Source organism: Acomys russatus, chromosome X (genome assembly GCF_903995435.1).
Source record: "Acomys russatus chromosome X, mAcoRus1.1, whole genome shotgun sequence".
Taxonomy (NCBI): Eukaryota; Metazoa; Chordata; class Mammalia; order Rodentia; family Muridae; genus Acomys; species Acomys russatus.
In genome coordinates, this window is record NC_067169.1 from 17,023,619 (window position 1) to 17,042,873 (window position 19,255).

The window sequence follows — 19,255 nt, forward strand, 5'->3', positions numbered from 1 at the left end:
AGGGGGACACAGTGAGGAGAAGACAGAGGGAGCTACAGTTTGGAGGTATAGGGAATAAATGTTTAAAGGTAAAAAAATAATAAAATAAAAGAATTTAAAAAAGGAACTGGAAGCTGACTTTGAAGTGATGCAGCTGTGGGTGAAGAAATAAGGAAAACTGCTGGGAGACACCAGAAAGGGAGCCAGGATGCTGGGGACCCATGGATATGAGTTTTCTATCCTCTAGAATAGTGAAAGAATAAAGAACGGCCTCTTCTATGTTTACAGCAATTTGCCATGGTAGCTCTAGAAAACTAATACAGTGATTCCTACTGGCTTTCTTAGCGTCCCAACAGCAGAACACTCTCACAGTCGCTCCCATAAGTGAATTACGTGTGTAATGAAACTAATTAGAGTAGACCAACACGGCACTGTTTAGTTTTTATATGGAGCCTTTCGTACTTATTGCTCCTGAAGCCACATTACTAAGTACTGTACTAAAGTGAAAATGACTGTGAAGCCATTACACACCTTTCAATGGTGCACTCAGCACATTAGGCTTGAACAGCTGGCATTATGGAAGAAACACAATGCCGTATAACTGGAGAGGGAATGTCCCACTGTAGTGGCTAAGGCCCATCTGACTTTTGAATTTCAAAGAATCCGTGATTTCAGTCATAGTGAGGTGTCACTCCTGGTGTGACTCCTAAAAGTACAATCTCAGAACAAGGGAAAAAAATAGAATATCCAATTCTTCACCCCAGTGGGGGACACTGGAGTATCTGAAAATGCCTTTACATCTGAAGCACATTTTATGGAATATACACAGGCTTGCTTTGTATTTTCTGATACATTAGGTGGTGAGAGAGAGAGAGAGAGAGAGAGAGAGAGAGAGAGAGAGAGAGAGAGAGAGAGAGAGAGATGCTAAGAAAGACTTAAAGAAAGGGAAGGGCGCAGTAGAGTTGATCTTACTTTGTGGGATCCCAGTTTTTCAGGGGTTTATGCTTCATTAAGGAAACAACTAAAAGTTTAAGGATAAATTTAAGTTCTCTTACCAGTTTTTAAATTGGGTTTTGCTTTGTCCCTGAGAACGTATACCTTTATTAGTGAACCCTAGAGAGAGAACCTGTATACCCTCTAGGGCCTTTGGCTGCTTTGAACAAAAATTAAAATAGGGAATATTTGTTTAGAAAACGATTGCAAAGCTCTCAGCACTGTCAGTGTGTACAACCAAATCTCTTACTGTTTCCTGGGCAGCAAGTTGAAATGCTTGGTTGTTCAGGAAAGAGTTAATGTCTTGAAATGACTATTCATTGGAGGCCTGCTTACAAGGCTGGCCCTGGGTTGCCATCTGTAAATGTAGAGTTTAAGAGAGTTTTCCTGAACTAGTAAGTATATAATGCTTCTCTTTCTTTCTAGGAGGCTGTAATGTGGATTTGTGCTAGGAATAGTGCTGAAGTAGACATTTCCCAATAAAAATCCTGGGATCTATTTTTCTGGAGGGGGTCATTATATGTGTTTATGTTACCATGTTCAATAAAATACCTTGCAATTGAGGGATTTAAGTACATCCTGTGTGACTTCTATTAGTGAAGACTTAGAAGCTTATGCCTAGTTTGATCCACATTTCATCCCATATGTCTTTTCCTTTTGTAATCCCCCCCCCCTCTGCGGTGTTGGCCTCCTGCATGCTAAGCAAATGTTCAGCCACTGAGCTGCACTCTCAGCCCCTCTTTTGTGATCTTCACTTGTTCTTCTCAGTTGCCATGAATCTTGGCCACATAGCAGTCTCCTCCTCATGAATCGCAGAACCTGTAGTCCATGTTGAGAATCCTCAGCATATAGCTTCCCCCAAATGGCACCCGACAGCTTAGTCTTCATGTCTTTCTTAACCTACCTTCTAAGTAGACAGTATTCAACTTGGGCTTAGCTAAGGGACTCTTACCCTCAATATCTTGTATAATAAACAGGTTATCTTATTACAAGTCAAGAAGAAAAGCAGTAGAATACTTTTCATTAATTATGAAATAGTCCTTGGGATACTTTTTCTATTATGCACTAGTCTTTAAGATCTTGCTTGACCCTAAATATGATTTTCTTTAAAATATGGGAAACATGTGTAACAGGAGAACTGAATGGCAAAACCAATCAGAAGAGCAAAAAGGCAATCTGCAAGAAAAGAAAAAGGCATTTGGAAGGCATGTATCCGAGTACAGAGTTCAAAATGCAAAATATTTAAGGAAGGAACACCTACAACTCAATAATAAAGTGAATCCTAGTTTCTAACATGGGTAAGTGAGTTGACATTTCTGACCAAAAAAAAACCTATACACTGACAAAAAGATATTATGAAAGCATGCTCAAAAATTATCATAAGGGAAATGCAAATCAAAACCACAGTCAGTTATCACATCATACATGTTAGAATGTATGGCACCAAAAAGGTGGTGCTATGACAAAGCCTTGTATCTTGGGCAGGAATGTAAATAGGGTTAGGAATTAAGGAAAGGAATAAGAAGTGTCCTTGAAATATTGAAAATGGTACTACCATATCATTTGATATGAACAATTCTGGGCACTTATTTAAAAGTCATTGAAATGAGGACCTAAACAACATCCGTCTTTTCACATTCCTGGTAGCATTAGCCATAAGAATTAAGACGTGGAAACCACTAGATCAACATGTGGATGGAGAATGAAAATGTGCTCTACACACAATGAGAGGTCATCTGGCCTTCAGAAGGAGCAAATTCTGCCACTTGCAAAAGCATACCTATACCCTGAAGATATTATGCTCAATAAAGTAGCCCAGCCACAGAAGGCCATATGGTGCAATTCCCATTGATATGATATGTTTGAAAAGTCAAATTCACAAAATTAAGGGGGGAAATGGGGCTTTCTATTGAGTTGAGGAAATATGGACGTAGGAAAAAAAAATCAGAGTGGCTGTTTAATTGGCCTAAATAGCCCGATAAAGAAAATGGATGAATATGGTTCAGGGACATTTCATGTGATGTGCCTTGTGCTGTTTAGATAGTTATTGTTTAGGTTTTTCATTCCCTGGTTAATTTCCACTTTGATTTGATTTTCTGAAGCAGCCTTTCTGGGTATTCTCTTGCTGTAGCATCCAAGTGCTGAGATTATAGACTCGCATCACATAGCTTCCTTTCATTTTTATCCCTTTAGTAGGTAAGATTAAGGGCAAACACACACACACACACACACACACACACACACACACACACACACATGTTTATGTACATATACACACACATGTGTATATGTATTTTTCCGACTTAAATATGTTTATCTGATAATCTTGGATCACTTCAGGCTTTCCTTCTGTTCTTAAATAACCAGCTTGCTTCTGCCTTAGGCCTTTCCCAGAAGAAGTCCTTTCTTTATGTGGTGCTCTCCTACAGCCTTTTAAATCTGGCTCTGGCTTTTCATTGAGCTCTTGGCTTGACGGTCACATGCAGAGCAAAGCCTTCTCTGACCATCCCATGTAAGGTAGCCTCTATACCACTGGCAGGTCACCCTGCTTTGTCTTCATCCTGGCATATCTTCCAATCTACCTTTATTTACTTGTTTAATTAAGTAATAGCATGTATATATATATATATGCATATGTATTCCCATCCTCAAGAAATATCTTATTTGTCCAAATCAGCACTTGATTCTCAGTGCTACACAGGGAGCCTGAACAAACTGATGCACTAGCCAAGGACAATGCATGCAGAGAACCAAGTCCTCCTGTTCTGACACAGCTGATAGATAGCTGATTCTCCACCCGAGATGGGGTAACTGCTGCTGAACCTCTGACATGCACTCAGATGCCCATGGCTTGGCCACTGCCTCTGGACAAGACAGCCTAGCAGGCACACAGAGGAAGGGGATGAAGGCTATCCTGATGAGACCTGATAGGCTGTTGCCAGACAGTTGGGGTAGAAGGGACCATCCCCCCCCCCCCCCCCGCATCAGAGGTCCAGGGGAGGAGAATAGGCAGAAGAGGGAGGGGTGGGAATGGGAAGATAAGAGGAAGGGGATAACAATTGGGAAGTAATGTGAATAAATTATAATAAATAAAATATACATTAAAAAAGAAAACCCTGGCATTTATGCTATTTTGGAAGTTGCATTTAACAGTTATCAAGAGACCAGCCAGTTTTGCTTTTATCCCCCCATCTTTCAGTGGCTACATCTATTGAGCCCCACTCCACTTTCATCTTCCACCAACACACAGGCACCTTTTATTGTCCCAGGCCCCCAAAGCAGCCAGGCAGGTAGATTGGAAAAGCAGTGCCATCAATCAGTGTCTGGTGTGTGCTGTTCTCTTGACTAGAAAGGGCAAGCATCGTCACTCAAACACGAGAAAATGCTGTTGCATCTTCCAAAGTTAACTTCTACGAAGAGCAAAGGACCCCATTGTAATGGGTCCTTCAGTGCACACCGCAGGGTAGATGTCATTAGGATTCACTTCCCTCCTCCTGTTCAATTGCTTCTGTGAACTGCAGTGAATTTCTCTTGTCTTCTTCCATTTGGGTTTATGGAGTTTCAGAATCTCAGAACATCTTGTTTGTAAGATATTTTTTTGGCAGATTAAGCAGTAATGGCATACACAGAAGAGAGTCAAATTTTTATAATAACTACTCCTCTTCTCTGGCTCCCCATCTCCCAGACCAGCTTCTTCTTAGATAATAGCGCACGTATTCTCCTTTGACACTAATTGCATCTGCCCTTAGGTAAGGCCTTCCACGATTCTCCCGCAGTGAACCTGTGGAGTTCATGTTGTAAACCACTAAGCTAACACATACTTCTCCAGCTCTCATTATAGCTATATGTACACCTTTTAATGCAATCTGTCCAATAGCTAACCTATTCCTTCTCCCCAGAGCAGAAACATTGGGGCACATTTCTGTTGACAGACAAGCACTTTACATGCAGTATACATTGCATGCATTTGGTAATAGAATGTGAATTTCAGGGTTGGTGAGAAGGGTTGGTGGGTAAAGGCTCTTGCTGCTAAGCCTGATGACCTGATTTCAATCTTAAGAAACTACCATATGAAAAGAAAGAAAGAAAGAAAGAAAGAAAGAAAGAAAGAAAGAAAGAAAGAAACTACAATATGGAAGGAGAGAACCAACTCCCACAAGTTGTTCTTTGATCTTCACAAGCTCCCCCCCCCCCTCTCTCTCTCTCTCTCACACACACACACACACACACATTGCTGGCCACACGCAAATAAAAGAAACAGATACCATCATCTTTCAAAAACTGAAAACAACAAAGTAGACCTTAAGGATGAGAATGCCTTCATTTTACAGAGGAAAGAATGTTGTGAAACCTTTAATTAACAGAGCAGACCCCGCTGTTACCCTTTCAAAGATCTGAATTTAAGGCTGGTTCTCGGAAGAACATCTGGGAACTTCACTTGGGTGAGTTTCCGCCATTTCCAGGAACTGATAACACAGTGCCTAAAATATCTTTATAAACAATATGGTTTGAAATAAACATGTGCTTTCTGTTGCGGGGAGGGGAGGGCAGACAGCAGGAATTTGGTTATGTGCTAATGTGACCAGTCTTCAGCAAAAAATGGAGAAGTGAGGCTACTGTTGGGCCTCTTTCCCTGTCAATAGTATAACTTGATGGTTCTACAGGGAGAGTTTTGGAAGCCTGCACCTGGTTTCTCCTGAACTCACTGCATGTGTCTGTTTCCTTGCTGACTGTATTTGGTATCTTATTGTTATAATAAATCATAACCATGTTTGGACTTATGTTGAGTCCCATGAGGGCTAATATAGTGAGCCAGCAAAGACCAAAGCTCAGCATGGCCTTGGGAGCTCCAACAGGTCAATAGTTTCTATAACATTTCTTTCCATGGACTAGAAGCAGAATCAGTGGGTAGTTAAGACATATAAACCCAAATTTAGCATCTAAGTTTCAGTACTTCTGTGTGCTGTGGCTTCTTTGTGAAACTCGGTCAATAATGTTTACTTTGCAAAATTTTTATAATGATAACACAAGAGGTCTGTGGGGCAAACGTCTATGTAGAAGTACCTATTACTTTTATTTCACATTTTGTTTGGATGTGGTGATCAGAAAGAATTATACAGATCCAATTTTACCCTTATTCTACCATATACTACAATAGAAGTGATTGCATGAACTCAAAAGAGCACAGTTATGTTGGAGCTTGTGAACAGATTGTTTTGCTCAGGGTATGTGTGGAGCTTTCTAAAGACTCATGGGGCATCGGCGGGGGTGGGGGGGGGAGAAGGGGTGTGTGGAATTGCTCAGAGAACAGGCAAAGAAAAGCACATGTTAATAATCGTTCCCAGCTTCCCAGCTCTCACCGGTGCTTAGATGTGTGTCTCTTGCTTTGAGCATCCTAACAGTCCACTGGCTTCTGTCTCCTAATCTTGTTTTAGCTGCCAGTCTGAACTGCTTTACCTTTTCTTGGATGGTCACTCATCCGGGTACTTCCGCAGCCATTAGTTCACACATGATTTATTGACTCCTGCTCACCTGGTGCTTTCTGGAAGCACTTCATCAAAACCACTCTCATCTTTGTCTTTTTCCTTTCACTTGATTCTTTTATTTGCTCAAGAACTATGTGTGCTTTCTCTTTGTATAATCAGAATTACTAGGCAAATATAATCTTAGTGGCAGCATACTTGAAAACATATCTTAATACATGTTCAGTTATTCTTTGTGTCTCTACTGTCCAATAGACAATGCTATCACCTTTTGGTTCTCTCATTGCTTAATATGCAGTAGCACAAGGTCTTCCAACATAAAAGGCTTGAAGATGAGTTATTGAAATCTCTTTAGCATACCCAATAAGGCGCACTCTCTAGAATAGTCCAGAGGAGCTTCCAGAAAAAGCAGACATTTTTTGGAAAGACTTGCTTCATGTCAAAAGATATTTAGGAGGAAAGTTAGTCTTCTCCATTGATATAAAATATCTGACAAAGACGTTTCCTTTGGATGTATGAGCTAAGGCTCATTCAGTCATAAGGTGATTACACAGGAAGTCAGAAGACCTATGTTTCCATGTTACTATATTATATAATGATCTAGAGTCATGAGCCACCTCAGCTTTCCTGTAGCCGTGTGTGAGCATGAGCTACTAGTCCTCACCGGTGTAGCATCACTGCCATTGGTTGTGGCGCTTCTCTGGAAGGTGGCTTTGAAGCAAATGCAGCTTTTCATGTTCTCTTCCCCTAGGTTATGACTGCACATTAACTTCCATGGTGACCTTGAAGACTATCTATTAAGTATGGTACAGCCGCTCTGTGCCAGAGCTTCAAAGTAAGAATGCATTGTAATGGTCTGTCATTTTCTTTTACCAATCTGTACTGTGTTAATACCTTGGCATTGAGACTGTGCTATCACAAGACATATGTATGAGCCTGATTCTGTTGTTTCACTTTCATGTGTCAATCTGTTTAGATTGTTCCTAGGGTTAAATAAATTAGGATAATACTTGCCCATACTTAGTGTTCAATAAATGCTAGCTCTTTATAGAACTGAAATAGATGAGCTATGAGCCCTTGAACGTGGAAATTTCCTTGGACTCTCACTTCCTTGATTGTTAAATGTAAGAGTCACCTTGATAATTTTTCAATTTTATTAAATTTGGAATTTTATAATAAGCCTCTATAAAATTGCTTAAAAGCGATGGGAAGATGGCTAAGTGGTTAGGTGCATGGCTTGCTTTTCCAGAGGACCCAGTTTCAACTCCCAGCTCACTCATGCCTCTAAAATGCCAATCCTGGGGTATCTAATGCCCACTCCTGGCCTCAGAGGGCACCAGGCTTTTATATTGTGCACAGACATGCAATCAGGCAAGCCATCCATACACATACATTAAAAAACAAATTGCTAAGAAAAATTTCAACCATTGTCTTTGTTAAGGTTCTTTTTGTTGTTGTTAACTTGATAGAAGCTAGAATCAAGTGGAAAGAGGAATCTCAATTGAAAAAAACCCTAACCTCCAGCCGGGCATGGTGGCACATGCCTTTAATCCCAGCACTCGGGAGGCAGAGGCAGGTGGATCGCTGTGAGTTCAAGTCCAGCCTGGTCTACAAAGCGAGTCCAGGATGGCCAAGGCTACACAGAGGAACCCTGTCTCGAAAAACCAAAAAAAAAAAAAAAAAAACCCACCTCCATCGGATTGTCTGTGGGGCATTTTCTTGATTGCCAATCAATAGAGGAGGGCCCAGGCCACCAGGAGTGATGCTAGCTCTGGGAAGATGGTCCTGGATGGTAAAAGCAAGCAGGCTGAGCAAGCTATTAAGCAGTGCTCTTCTATGGTCTCTGCTTCAATTCCTGCCTCCTGGTTTCTGTCTTGATTTCCTGCCCTGGATTTCTTCATTTGGGGAGAGAAGGGTTTATTTCATCTCGAAATGGGCGCAAGTGGACTTTAAGATGAAATAAACCTTTCCCTCCCCAAATTGCTTTTACTGTGGTGGTTATCATAGCAATGGAAGCAAACTAAGAAACTCATGGAAAGGAGCTTTCGGATGAAAGAGAGCATTTCAAACACTAGGTCAGAAGTTTAGTAACAGAGAGAAGTACAAAGGACGCTGAGAGAATAAACCATTACTTTAGGGGAAGCATCATCTTCTGTTTTAAATAAGCCCATCACAGTCTGAAATAACCATTAGTAAGAATAAAAGGTTTACAAACCGAGCTGTGTCCGTGAGACTTTCATTCACACCCAAATGAATGTCTTGTGTGGTAAGAAAACAAGGGTGTCCTCCAAGAAGGGCAAAGCCTACAATAAAAGAAAAAGAAAGCAATTTTTTTGGGGGGGCGGGGGTAAAAGGAACTAAAGTGCAAAACAAAATTATGAGGCATTGACACTAGTATCATCTCAATAAGAAAGTCTGTACCCCAAAAGCTTGTTGCAGAATATTTGATCCCACTGTGAACCCTGAGACTGTGAACTGGAAAAACCTGTAATTTCTAAGCATAGCAAAATGAGAACTCAAGAGATGTGCAAACAAACAAACAAACAAACAAACAAAACTTTAATTTTCTTTCAAATGCATGCTTATTTCTCTCCTTTTTTTTCAAGAGCTCTTTGTGAAACTATGGCTACTTTTTAACTCTTCAAATTATAAAAAGATATTCTGTGTCTGTCCTAGGAGGACAGAGAAATAAACTGGAGTTACACAGGATATCCGAGATCACAATGGGGGTACTAATCAGTAATTTTTAAAAAATGCATCTTCCTAAATGTTATGCTAAATGAAAGAGTAAAGATTTAGTCTAGGAAAATATCTAGGAATAAGTACCCGAAGCAGAAATTAAAATAGCTGTTGTTGCAGCATGAGAGGGTGTGATTGCCTGAAAGGGAGCATTATGATATTTTCTGTGTTAATTGAAATATTTTACATCGTCATAGAATTTACAGGTTACATAGACATGTGCATCTGTCACCACTGAAGAGCACATTTAATATCTTCATTTTTATACATAAAGTATACTTTAAGTTTTGAAAGTTTGCAAAAAATATAATAAAGCAAATGCTGAGAGGGTAGTTTAAAGTCACTGGAAGATAAAGGGTTACTGGCCTTCAACTTCTCATAAAGACAAAACTACCTACCATCTGAGCCATTGCCCTCACTGCTTTCCCACCCTCTCTTCTTAATGTTTAGAGCATTATAGATCCTGAGCACAGGAGCCTGGCTCCTGCTCTAGCCCCACAACAGGCTCTATTGATAGAGTGAAGAGGGTTAGACACACAGGAGCCTGCCCCAAGCCACAGTTAAACTCCATAAGGACAACAAGCAGAGTCTTTTGAAACAGTATTTGAGACAAATTTGTGGGAGAAGGTGAGAGATGACCAGAACTTTATTGTGCCATTTGAGACTGAGTCCATGGGCAGAATTGCTCCAGTATATTATGAAAGGCAAAGAAGCATAAGGCCAAGATAAATACTTGTCTGAAGTCTTTTGCAAACATACTTTTCCCTCCATATTGTGAAATGTCAAATTTATGTCCTGGAAAACATCTAACTGTCACAGCTTGCTAATCCCATCTCTTTGGGGGATTTACTTTGTGTGAAGGAAATCATTAATCACCCAGCGAATTGGGTAAGGAATCCTGGACCTACTACATGGAAGTTTGGTTCAAAATTTCCTGAGACTCTTCACTGATGTATTATCAAAATTTGCATAATAATATTTACATAAGAACTGGCTATATGTTTTAATCAATTCAACACAAACCAGGGCCATCTGGGGAGAAGGAATTTCACTTGAGCAGACACCTCAATAAGAGTGGGTTGTAGGCAGGTGTAGTGGAAGTGGTGGCGTCTTTAGAAACTCAGTTATGTTCTGTAACCATGCTTTTGTTTTAATTCCAGGTGTGGGATGTGGGGCTGCTCCAGCTTGTCCAAAACATCAGACTATTTGTGTCTTGCAGGCTTTGAAAAGGGTGTGATCTTTGTTAGCCACAGACACTTTAAAAGCTGGAGACTCTGAAGAGAGAATAAAGGCCAGAGCTGTGAGAGAGACAGGGGCCTCCGAGAAAGAAGAAGGCTGCTGCTCCTGGTTGCTTTTGATACTCTTTGAACAGGGTAAGTTGGAGATATCCTGAAATTAGCATTGGACTTACCCCAGCAGGAAATAGTAAAGAGACATACAATGCCCCTTCTTCCCACTAACTTCCTTTCCCTCCTACCTGGTGCTGGGGTGTTAGGGGGATTGGAGAGATAGAGATAGAAGAAACCCTAATAAAAATAGATTTAAAGAAAAAGCACCTACAGGCAGGTCTGTAGAGCTTTTTTTTTTTTTTTTTTTTTTTTTTTTTCCCAAGACAAGGTTTCCCTATGTAGCCTTGGCCATCCTGGACTTGTTTTGTAGACTAGGCTGGCCTTGAACTCACAGCAATCTGCCTTCCTTTGTTGGGATTACAGGCATGCATCACATCACCAGGCTTGTAGGGCATTTTTAACACTTAGTGATTGATGCAGGAGGGCCCAGCCAACTGTGGGTGGTGCCATGCCTGGGCTGGTGATCCCGGGTCCCATAAGAAAGCAAGATGAGCAACCCAGGAGGAGCAAGCGAGTAAGCAGTACCCCTCCATGGCCTCTGCATCAGCTCCTGCCTCTCAGTTCTGGCCTTTATTGCCTACCCTGACTTTCTTTCATGATGGATTGTGATCTGGAGAGTTCTAATTAATATGAAAGTAAAAGGTCATTTCCTCCCAAAGATGTTTATACAACAATAGAAGCCCAAACCAGGACAGAGTGTTATTAAATATTATTAAGCAATCATTCTGTTAATATTATTGCAGCTACTGAGGGAAATGTTCTGTATCCTTTAAATAATGTAAAGGAATGTTTTGGGGGATAAAGTGTCATTGTTTAAATTTACATTAAAACACTTTAGCAATGAGACGAAATAGACAAACTAAGGCAGACAATAAGCTAACAATTATTAGATTCGTATTGTTGAGGCCTGCTCCTTTTGTCTTTTTTTTTTTTTTTTTTTTTTTTTCTTTTTTTTTTCTCTTTTTTTTATTAATTTATTCTTGTTACATCTCAATGTTTATCCCATCCCTTGTATCTTCCCATTCCTCCCCCCCCCCCATTTTCCCATTATTCCCCTCCCCTATGACTGTTCCTGAGGGGGAAAAGTGTTTCTTTTATAAGTTTGGGTGCCCTTGTGTTTAGTAGATCAATGTTAAGAATTTCAATGTTCCTTTGGTAGATTTTTTTTCTTTGATGAGTATATAGCATCCATCCCTACCTCTTTTGATTAGTTTTGGTTTGAAGTATCTTTTGTCAAATATAAAAGTAACTGCAATACAGTGGCTTTTTTTCCCCCCTTTTTTTTTTAAAGTTTTTTTATTTTATTTTTTTTATTTATTTATTTTTTTTTTTTATTAATTTATTCTTTTGAGTAACATAACTATAGATCTTTTTATTTCAGCCCCACCAATCACATCATCTAAGCTGCTTGCTGATGTAAAAGACTCTCTATACAACGTCAGGTTGAGCAAAAACTGTTTCTATTCAATGAGCAACTCTGTGGCCTTCTTCCCAGAAATTCCCACTCACAAGCCTGGCTGCCCCCAACTGCCAGGCATGCTTTCAAGGTCAGCTAGAACTTCTTGCTAGCAAAATAACTTGAATCAGAGCTTACCAGCCTGTTTCACCATCCATGCCCCCCATATGAGCTAATTTTGGTTTTCACCTTCAAATATACAATACAATTTCCCCCTCAAGAACACGGTTCAGATCCCGAACTGACCACCTCCTTGACCTCAGAAAATAAAGCTTTCATTTTACACTTCTGTGTCTGAAGTGAGTTATCTCGGCTTCCATTTTGAACCCAACACATATAAGAGGTACTGTGTGTTCCTTGTGCTAATTTTTCTACTTTTGTATTTACTCGAATACTTTTATTATATAAAAAAAAAAGCATTAAACTGGGCATGGTGGCATATGCCTTTAATCCCAGCACTCTGAGAGGCAGAGGCACATAGATCTCTGTGCATTCAAGGCCAGTCTGGTCTATAAAGTAAGCTCCAGGACAGCCAACTTGTACAGAGAAAACTCTCAAAAATAAAAAATAGATAAAAGAAAAAATGATAAAATCTACATTTAATTTGGGCAGTGGTGGCACATGCCTTTAATCCCAGCACTTGGGAGGCAGAGGCAGGTGGATCTCTGTGAGTTCGAGGCCAGCCTGGTCTATAAAGTGAGTCCAGGATAGTCAAGGCTACACAGAGGAACCCTATCTTGAAACAAACATACAAAAAAGCTCCAGTAAAAGCTACACTAACCATTATGTTGCTATATCTATGTCTGTCATTGTACTAGAAGTCAGTGTGTGCGGAATCTTATAATACAAATCAAGAGCATTTGCTGACGCATTATATACCTATCTCCATTGGTTTTCCTCGAGGGAAACATGAGTGAGTAGCTGCTGTTGCATGAATTTTATAAAATGCAACTCTTTGCTTTCCTTTAACTTGTATTCTAGCGGCGAAATACTGCTTATAAAGTGAATGAGTAAACTGGATATATTACATATTATATACTGATAAGTGTTATAAGATTCGAGTAAGAAAGGATGACAGGAAATATAAGACTGGAATCGCCATTTTAAGAGCCGTGGTACCTGGAGCCATGCTGATTGTGGGCTATTTGAGTGAAGGTTGAGGAATATGTGAGTGTGAACCATAAGAAACATATAGGATGGAGGAAGACTAGTTCTTTGTCTTGGGTGAGGATCGTGACTGATGAATTTAGGTGACAGCAAGAAGGTAGGTGTGAAAATTATAGAGTGTGTGAGGAGAAGTAATAAGAAAGCTGCAAAAGGAAGGTGCACTCTAAAAGGTAACCACTGTAATTTTTGTCTGAGGAAAACAGAAATCTATCGAAGGTTGGACCAGATAAGTAACAGAATTAGGCTTTGGTTTTAATAAAATATGTAAATAATGGGGCAGAATGAAGGAGACCAGTTAGGACAGAGATTTGTAAAATGTGAATGAAAATTCAGAACTTGGACCAGAATGACAGCAGCTGAAGTAATAGAAAAGTGCTTTGTGCAACTGATATATAAATATTTTTTTTTGAATTTTGATTTTTTTTATTAATTTATTCTTGTTACATCTCATTGTTTATTTCATCCCTTGTATCCTCCCATTCCTCCCCCCCCCCCCTTTTCCCATTATTCCCCTCCCCTATGACTGTTCCTGAGAGGGATTACGTCCCCCTATATATTCTCATAGGGTATCAAGTCTCTCTTGGCTACTGCTGTCCTTCCTCTGAGTGCCACCAGGTCTCCCCCTCCAGGGGACATGGTCAAATGTGAGGCACCAGAGTACGTGAGAAAGTCGTATCACACTCTCCACTCAAGTAGCAGAAGCATTCAACTGTTAGGCCGCTTTCCCACCTCAATGAGCATATTACAGCTATCAGAGATCTTCCAGGCTCCTCAGCCACACTCCACTTGCCAACATCTGTACCCACATACTCTGCCTTATTTACCATTAAGCATAGATGAACTTCTCATCTTTTGAGTTTCCATATCTCTTCCTACTGTCTTATTGACATGCCCAATTCTTTAGATCTTTACTCAAGATGCTTAACATTCCATGTGTCATTTGACCCCATGCTTCTGGAAGTGAACCCCTTTTGATTGTTTGTGGACATTATCAATTATTTATCTCTTCTGCCATAACCATCAAGAACTATACTCAGTAATTAATAAAAAAAAACATTTTTCTTGGCACTACATTCATTTTCAAGTGTGCCTTTAATTCTTTGCTCCTCTTTAATCAGTCTCTTTCTCTCTCTCCTCTTCTCATTTCCATCAAACTTAGCTCTGCTGGCCAACACTACAGCAACCCTCCTCTCATCACCATTACCTTGATCTCCATCTTTTTGTCCCTTTTTCTTCTCAGTCTTTTTAACAAATCAGTGTACCAGTCTCTCCTTAATAAATGTTCTTTATGTAAACTCCAGGATAAATAAATTCATACCTTCTTGCTTTTATATCTACCCTGGTGGATATAAATTCATTATTGGTCTTGATTTCTAGTTTCTACTATTTTACTTGACCTCTAAACATTGGAGCATTTCAGAGTCAATTCCTGGTCCTCTTATCTCAATGTGCATTCACTGTATCAAGCTTCATGGCTTCAAATACTATCTCTATGATGATGACCCTTAAACATCTGTATCCTACGCTTTACTCTTAAACTCCAGACTCATATTCAAGTGCTTTTTCAACATCTTTCTTTGCATGTCTGACAGACATCTCAAACTTAATATAAGCAATGATGAATGTCTGTTTATTCCCTTTCAATGTGTTCCACCTGCAGCTTTTATAATTGCTCAGGCAGAAATCTTGAAGTCATCCTTGATGTCTATCTTTTGCTAAGTAAATTTAATCTCTTTGAATCTCCTTTCAAAACGTATTTAGAATCTGTCTCTCCAGGCTTGCTCATTACTACCACAGTGGTGCTAGCCTTTCTTTATCTCCAGCTCTCATCACACTGATATATTTCACTGCTTTTGTCTTGTTTCCATACCCGTTACACCCACAATCTATTATAAACAGAATACTCAGAGTAATTTATAAAAATGCAGCTTAGATTATGTCCCACCTTTCCCCAAAATTCTCAGGCGATTTTCTATTTCATTCAAGGTAAAAGCACAAATTCCAATTATGGTGCAAACCTTTCCGCTTTGTCATTAGACCCATTCTCTGTGCTGAATGTATGTCTTTTCATTGAACATACTCCTTCATTCACATATTTATTATGTCTATTTTTTCATTGTCTCTGAACCCACTAGAAAACAAGTTCCTTGAGGACAGGGCATTCCTTATGCATTGTTTACTGTTAAGTCACAAATATTTAATATAAAGATGTCCAATAGTAAGTCTATCAAGAATATGTGTTACATTAATGAAAGAAGGAAGGACATTGACTCTGGAGAGAGGGCCCATGCCCCAAACTGATAAGCTCTCATTCTTTTTGTCTCCATCAAAAACTTCCATAGTACTGATGGAAAGAACACAAACTTCTTACCTATGAAGTCAATTACTGAAGGTCAGTGATGACTGTAAAGGATAATCATTCCTAAGCACTGCATGCAAAGTTATATAAACAAACTTGAATTCTGAATATTCATCAGGAAAATATTCCTTGTCCCCCTCTCCCATATGCCAGGCAAAATGATAAGCGCTACTGAGGGTTGTGACTCTGAAGAAGGAGGGAAAAAATTCAATGGCACTTAAAGGAGCACTCATTTGGTAGATTGTTCACCTTGAAAGCATGAAGACCTCAATTTGATACCTAGAAGCCGTGTTTTTTAAAAAACTGGACATCGTGATATGCATTTACAGTCCCAGTGCTGGGCAGGTGAGACAGGCAGATCCTCAAGGCTTACTGGCCAATCAGTCTAGCCTATCAGATGAGGTCTAGGCCAGCAAAATGGTTGGTCTCATAAAAGCAAACAAACAAGGTGGAGAGTAGTTGAGGAAAGACCCCCAAGGTTATCCTGTGCTTTGCATCCTCCACATGCATACACATACACACGTACCCACTCACACACAGAGCCATCTAAGTATGTGGGAAACACACACACACATGCACAAAAGAAAGTTTAAGACTGCTTGTCATGTGTGAGCCACCTTATATTGCATCGGGTGGAAATCATTCCACTGCAGTAACTTGGGACTAATCTGATATCCTTACACTTCCCTCCTTGTGCTACAAAGTAGGCTCATATCCAGTGAGAATGTGTTTGCCAGAGGAGGAAGTAGGAGTCACAGAAAGCATTTTAAGGAATCCAGGATTTCAGCAGCTCATGAGAAAGAGCAAAGGTGTGGGGTCTGCCTTAGTTAAGGTTTCTAACCCTGTGATAAAAACACAATGATGATAAACAACTTGGGGAAAGAATTTATTTCATCTTCAAACTCTCAGGTCACACTCCATTGCTGAGGAAAATCAGAGCAGGAACCTAAAGGCGGGAGCCAATACAGAATGGCTGGGATACACTTACCGGCTTGCACAGCCTGCTTTCTTACAACTCCCAGGACCACTAGGCCAGGGATGGCGCCACTCGCATTGGGCTGGGCCTCCCACATCAATCCTTAATTAAGAAAGTAAAGGCCCTTCTGCATTGCATACAGGCAAATTTCTGGAGGCATTTTCTCAATTGAGAATCCTTTTCCCCAAACGGCTCTAGCTTGTGTCAAGCTTGATGTAAAACTAGCAAGGTTGGATACTGCTTCTGAGAAAGGAATTCTTTTTCACTGGCCAAAAACAAACTCAGACCCCTCTCCAAAGGCCCAAGTCAATGATTTGCTAATTTATCAGGTCTGGTATTCAAGGGGTCTTAAAGGATCTGAAAACTACCAAGAGCAGCCATGGCTGAGGAGAGGACAGAAGGGTGGCAATCCACTCTCCCTCCACCCTTCATTCAGACAAATCCTTTGACCCCTTACATGTGCTCCTGCTTTCAGACCAGATATTTTTGTTCAATGTTTTTCTCCTATTAATTTCTCAATTTCTGCTTGAGAGGAAAAAAAAAAGTAAATCTTATGTTGTGATTTGTTTTCTTTGCCATAGCCCTGTGGGCTTTGGGACGCAGGGTGCAAGTAGAATTTATTCAGTATAAATGGAAGGGATTTGATGTCTCTTGCTGGTACAACAGAGGCCCTCATTAACCTCTCTATGCTCTGCTGTCTTAGCTTCAGAATAGAATCCCAATTTTTGGATTTGTGTCTCTGTAAAACTGATGAATTTGAAACAGCTGCTGCAGTCCCACCTTCAATTTCACCTTGAAAGTGACATGGCCACGTTAAATCATGGGAGGAAGCATCACTTGGAATTCCCTGTGCATTTACTGAGATTAAAAAAAAATGTATCTATCAGCCCAATTAATTTGCAATAAAAGAATACAATTGCCTGTGGATACACAGGAGGAATGCCTGGTTTGCCAGGGAGGCATACATTGAGGGATGCGGAATGAATGATCTAAAAGTACACACAGAGACATAGACAATTATCTTACAAACATAATGCAAAGAAACCAGACACAAAAGAGCCCATGCTGAATGGTTCCTTTAATATAAAGGTTGAAAACAGGCAGAGCTGATCTGTGGTAGTAAAAACCTAGGTAATGGTTACCCTTGGATGGATGCACAGCAGCTTGAAGAAAAAACAGGGTTGATGCAAAGGGCTTCTGAGTGCTGCTAGCATTCTGCTGTCTTAATTACTTGTTACAACTATGCATTGTACGAATCCATTGAGCTCTCATATACGAAAGTGATACGTATACTTCCCTGTGAGTTTGTTATGCTTTACTATATGTGTTTCGTAAATAATCAATGTGGGTGGACAATCATGCTCTATTTCACGAGATAAATAGAAATGTTGCTGGATCCCTGAATCTCAGGCTTAAGATGCAAGTCTAAAGGACTATAATATAAGAATCAGCCCATACCAGGGGATGGTACAATTCTGTCACAGTAACAGACAGTTAGATATGATCTATTTTCATTCTAAATACCAAGGACATATGTTGTATCTGTCGAAAAAGATGCCAAAGGACAACCATTACTAAGCACATACAAAGGTGGGGGGAAAAGTGCACAACCAAGATCCGAGCGTCCATCCCCCAATGATGCACATTACACAGCAGAACTGTTTTTGTCACAGCTTTGTTTGGGCTTCATCATTTCTCTAAGTACTTAAGGCACAATCTCATTCTGATTCGTCTGTTAATGAGTTTGGTTGGCAGCATGACATGTCCAATTAGATCCACTTGGATTTACTGAGGATCCTGACCAATACTTTGTAAACCATAAATTTTAAAGGCTAAATATTCCTGCTCCTGTGCATTTGTTGATAAAGTTTGCAATTTTGTTTCAGATTGCTTTTCTACAGACAATTGTCATCTAACAAAAGGCTTAGTGTCATTTGTGGAAACTGTTTCACTAGAATAAACTGGAACTATCTCACACTTCAATTGAACTAGATATTTTTAAAAATATGCTTAATAATAGTATCCAATCACATGTCTGCCATATGTTAGCTATGCATACTTGGACCATTTCCTGATCCTAGTTCAACACGCTTTCCTCTGCCTCACTTTCATAGCACTGCTGTGAGATGATCCATATAATTAATATGGAGCACTTGTCAAAGCCTTTATCAAAAACTGCATTACAGCCCTGTTCTTGTCTTTACTGATAGCTCTAATACATCATTATGGAGGAAACTGTTCAGGAATATTTCAATATCAAACATAATAGTTAAACAGAAATAACTGTAAAACAACTAAGTCACATATTCACTTAAAAATTAAACAGTGAAAAATTTTTATATAATTTTTTTGGTAGCTTGGAAAACAACTATCTCTCAAAGTACTGATGATAATGTTTTTTTTGTTCTTGTTGCTGTTTTTTAGGGCTTTTTGTTTTGTTTTGTTATTTTGGTTTTGGTTTTTGTTGGTTGGTTTGTTTGTTTTTGTTTTTTGAGACAGGGTTTCTTTGTGTAACCCTGGCTGTCCTAGACTTGCTTTGTAAACCAGGCTGGCCTGGAACTCACAGAGATCCATCTACTTCTGCCTCCCTGAGTGCTGGGATTACAGGCGTGTGCCACCACGCCCAGCTAATGGCAACATTTTAAAAACGATAAAATAAAATTTACCAGATTCATGGAAGACCAGTGTTGGAAGGAAATAGAATTTAAGAATTACTGACAAGTTTCTTCATTTCTTCCCACTACCGCTCAGATG

The 19,255-nt window shown here is 39.8% G+C and overlaps 1 protein-coding gene across 1 annotated transcript in view; it reads right to left on the reverse strand.

The window, feature by feature from the left end:
- Positions 1–19,255, reverse strand: part of Otc (ornithine transcarbamylase) — a 66,684-nt gene that overhangs the window by 30,207 nt on the left and 17,222 nt on the right. Inside the window, exon 4 of the mRNA XM_051140997.1 lies at positions 8,671–8,758. Within this exon, the coding sequence (XP_050996954.1) occupies positions 8,671–8,758 (88 nt within the window). The remainder of the gene's footprint in view (positions 1–8,670; positions 8,759–19,255) is intronic.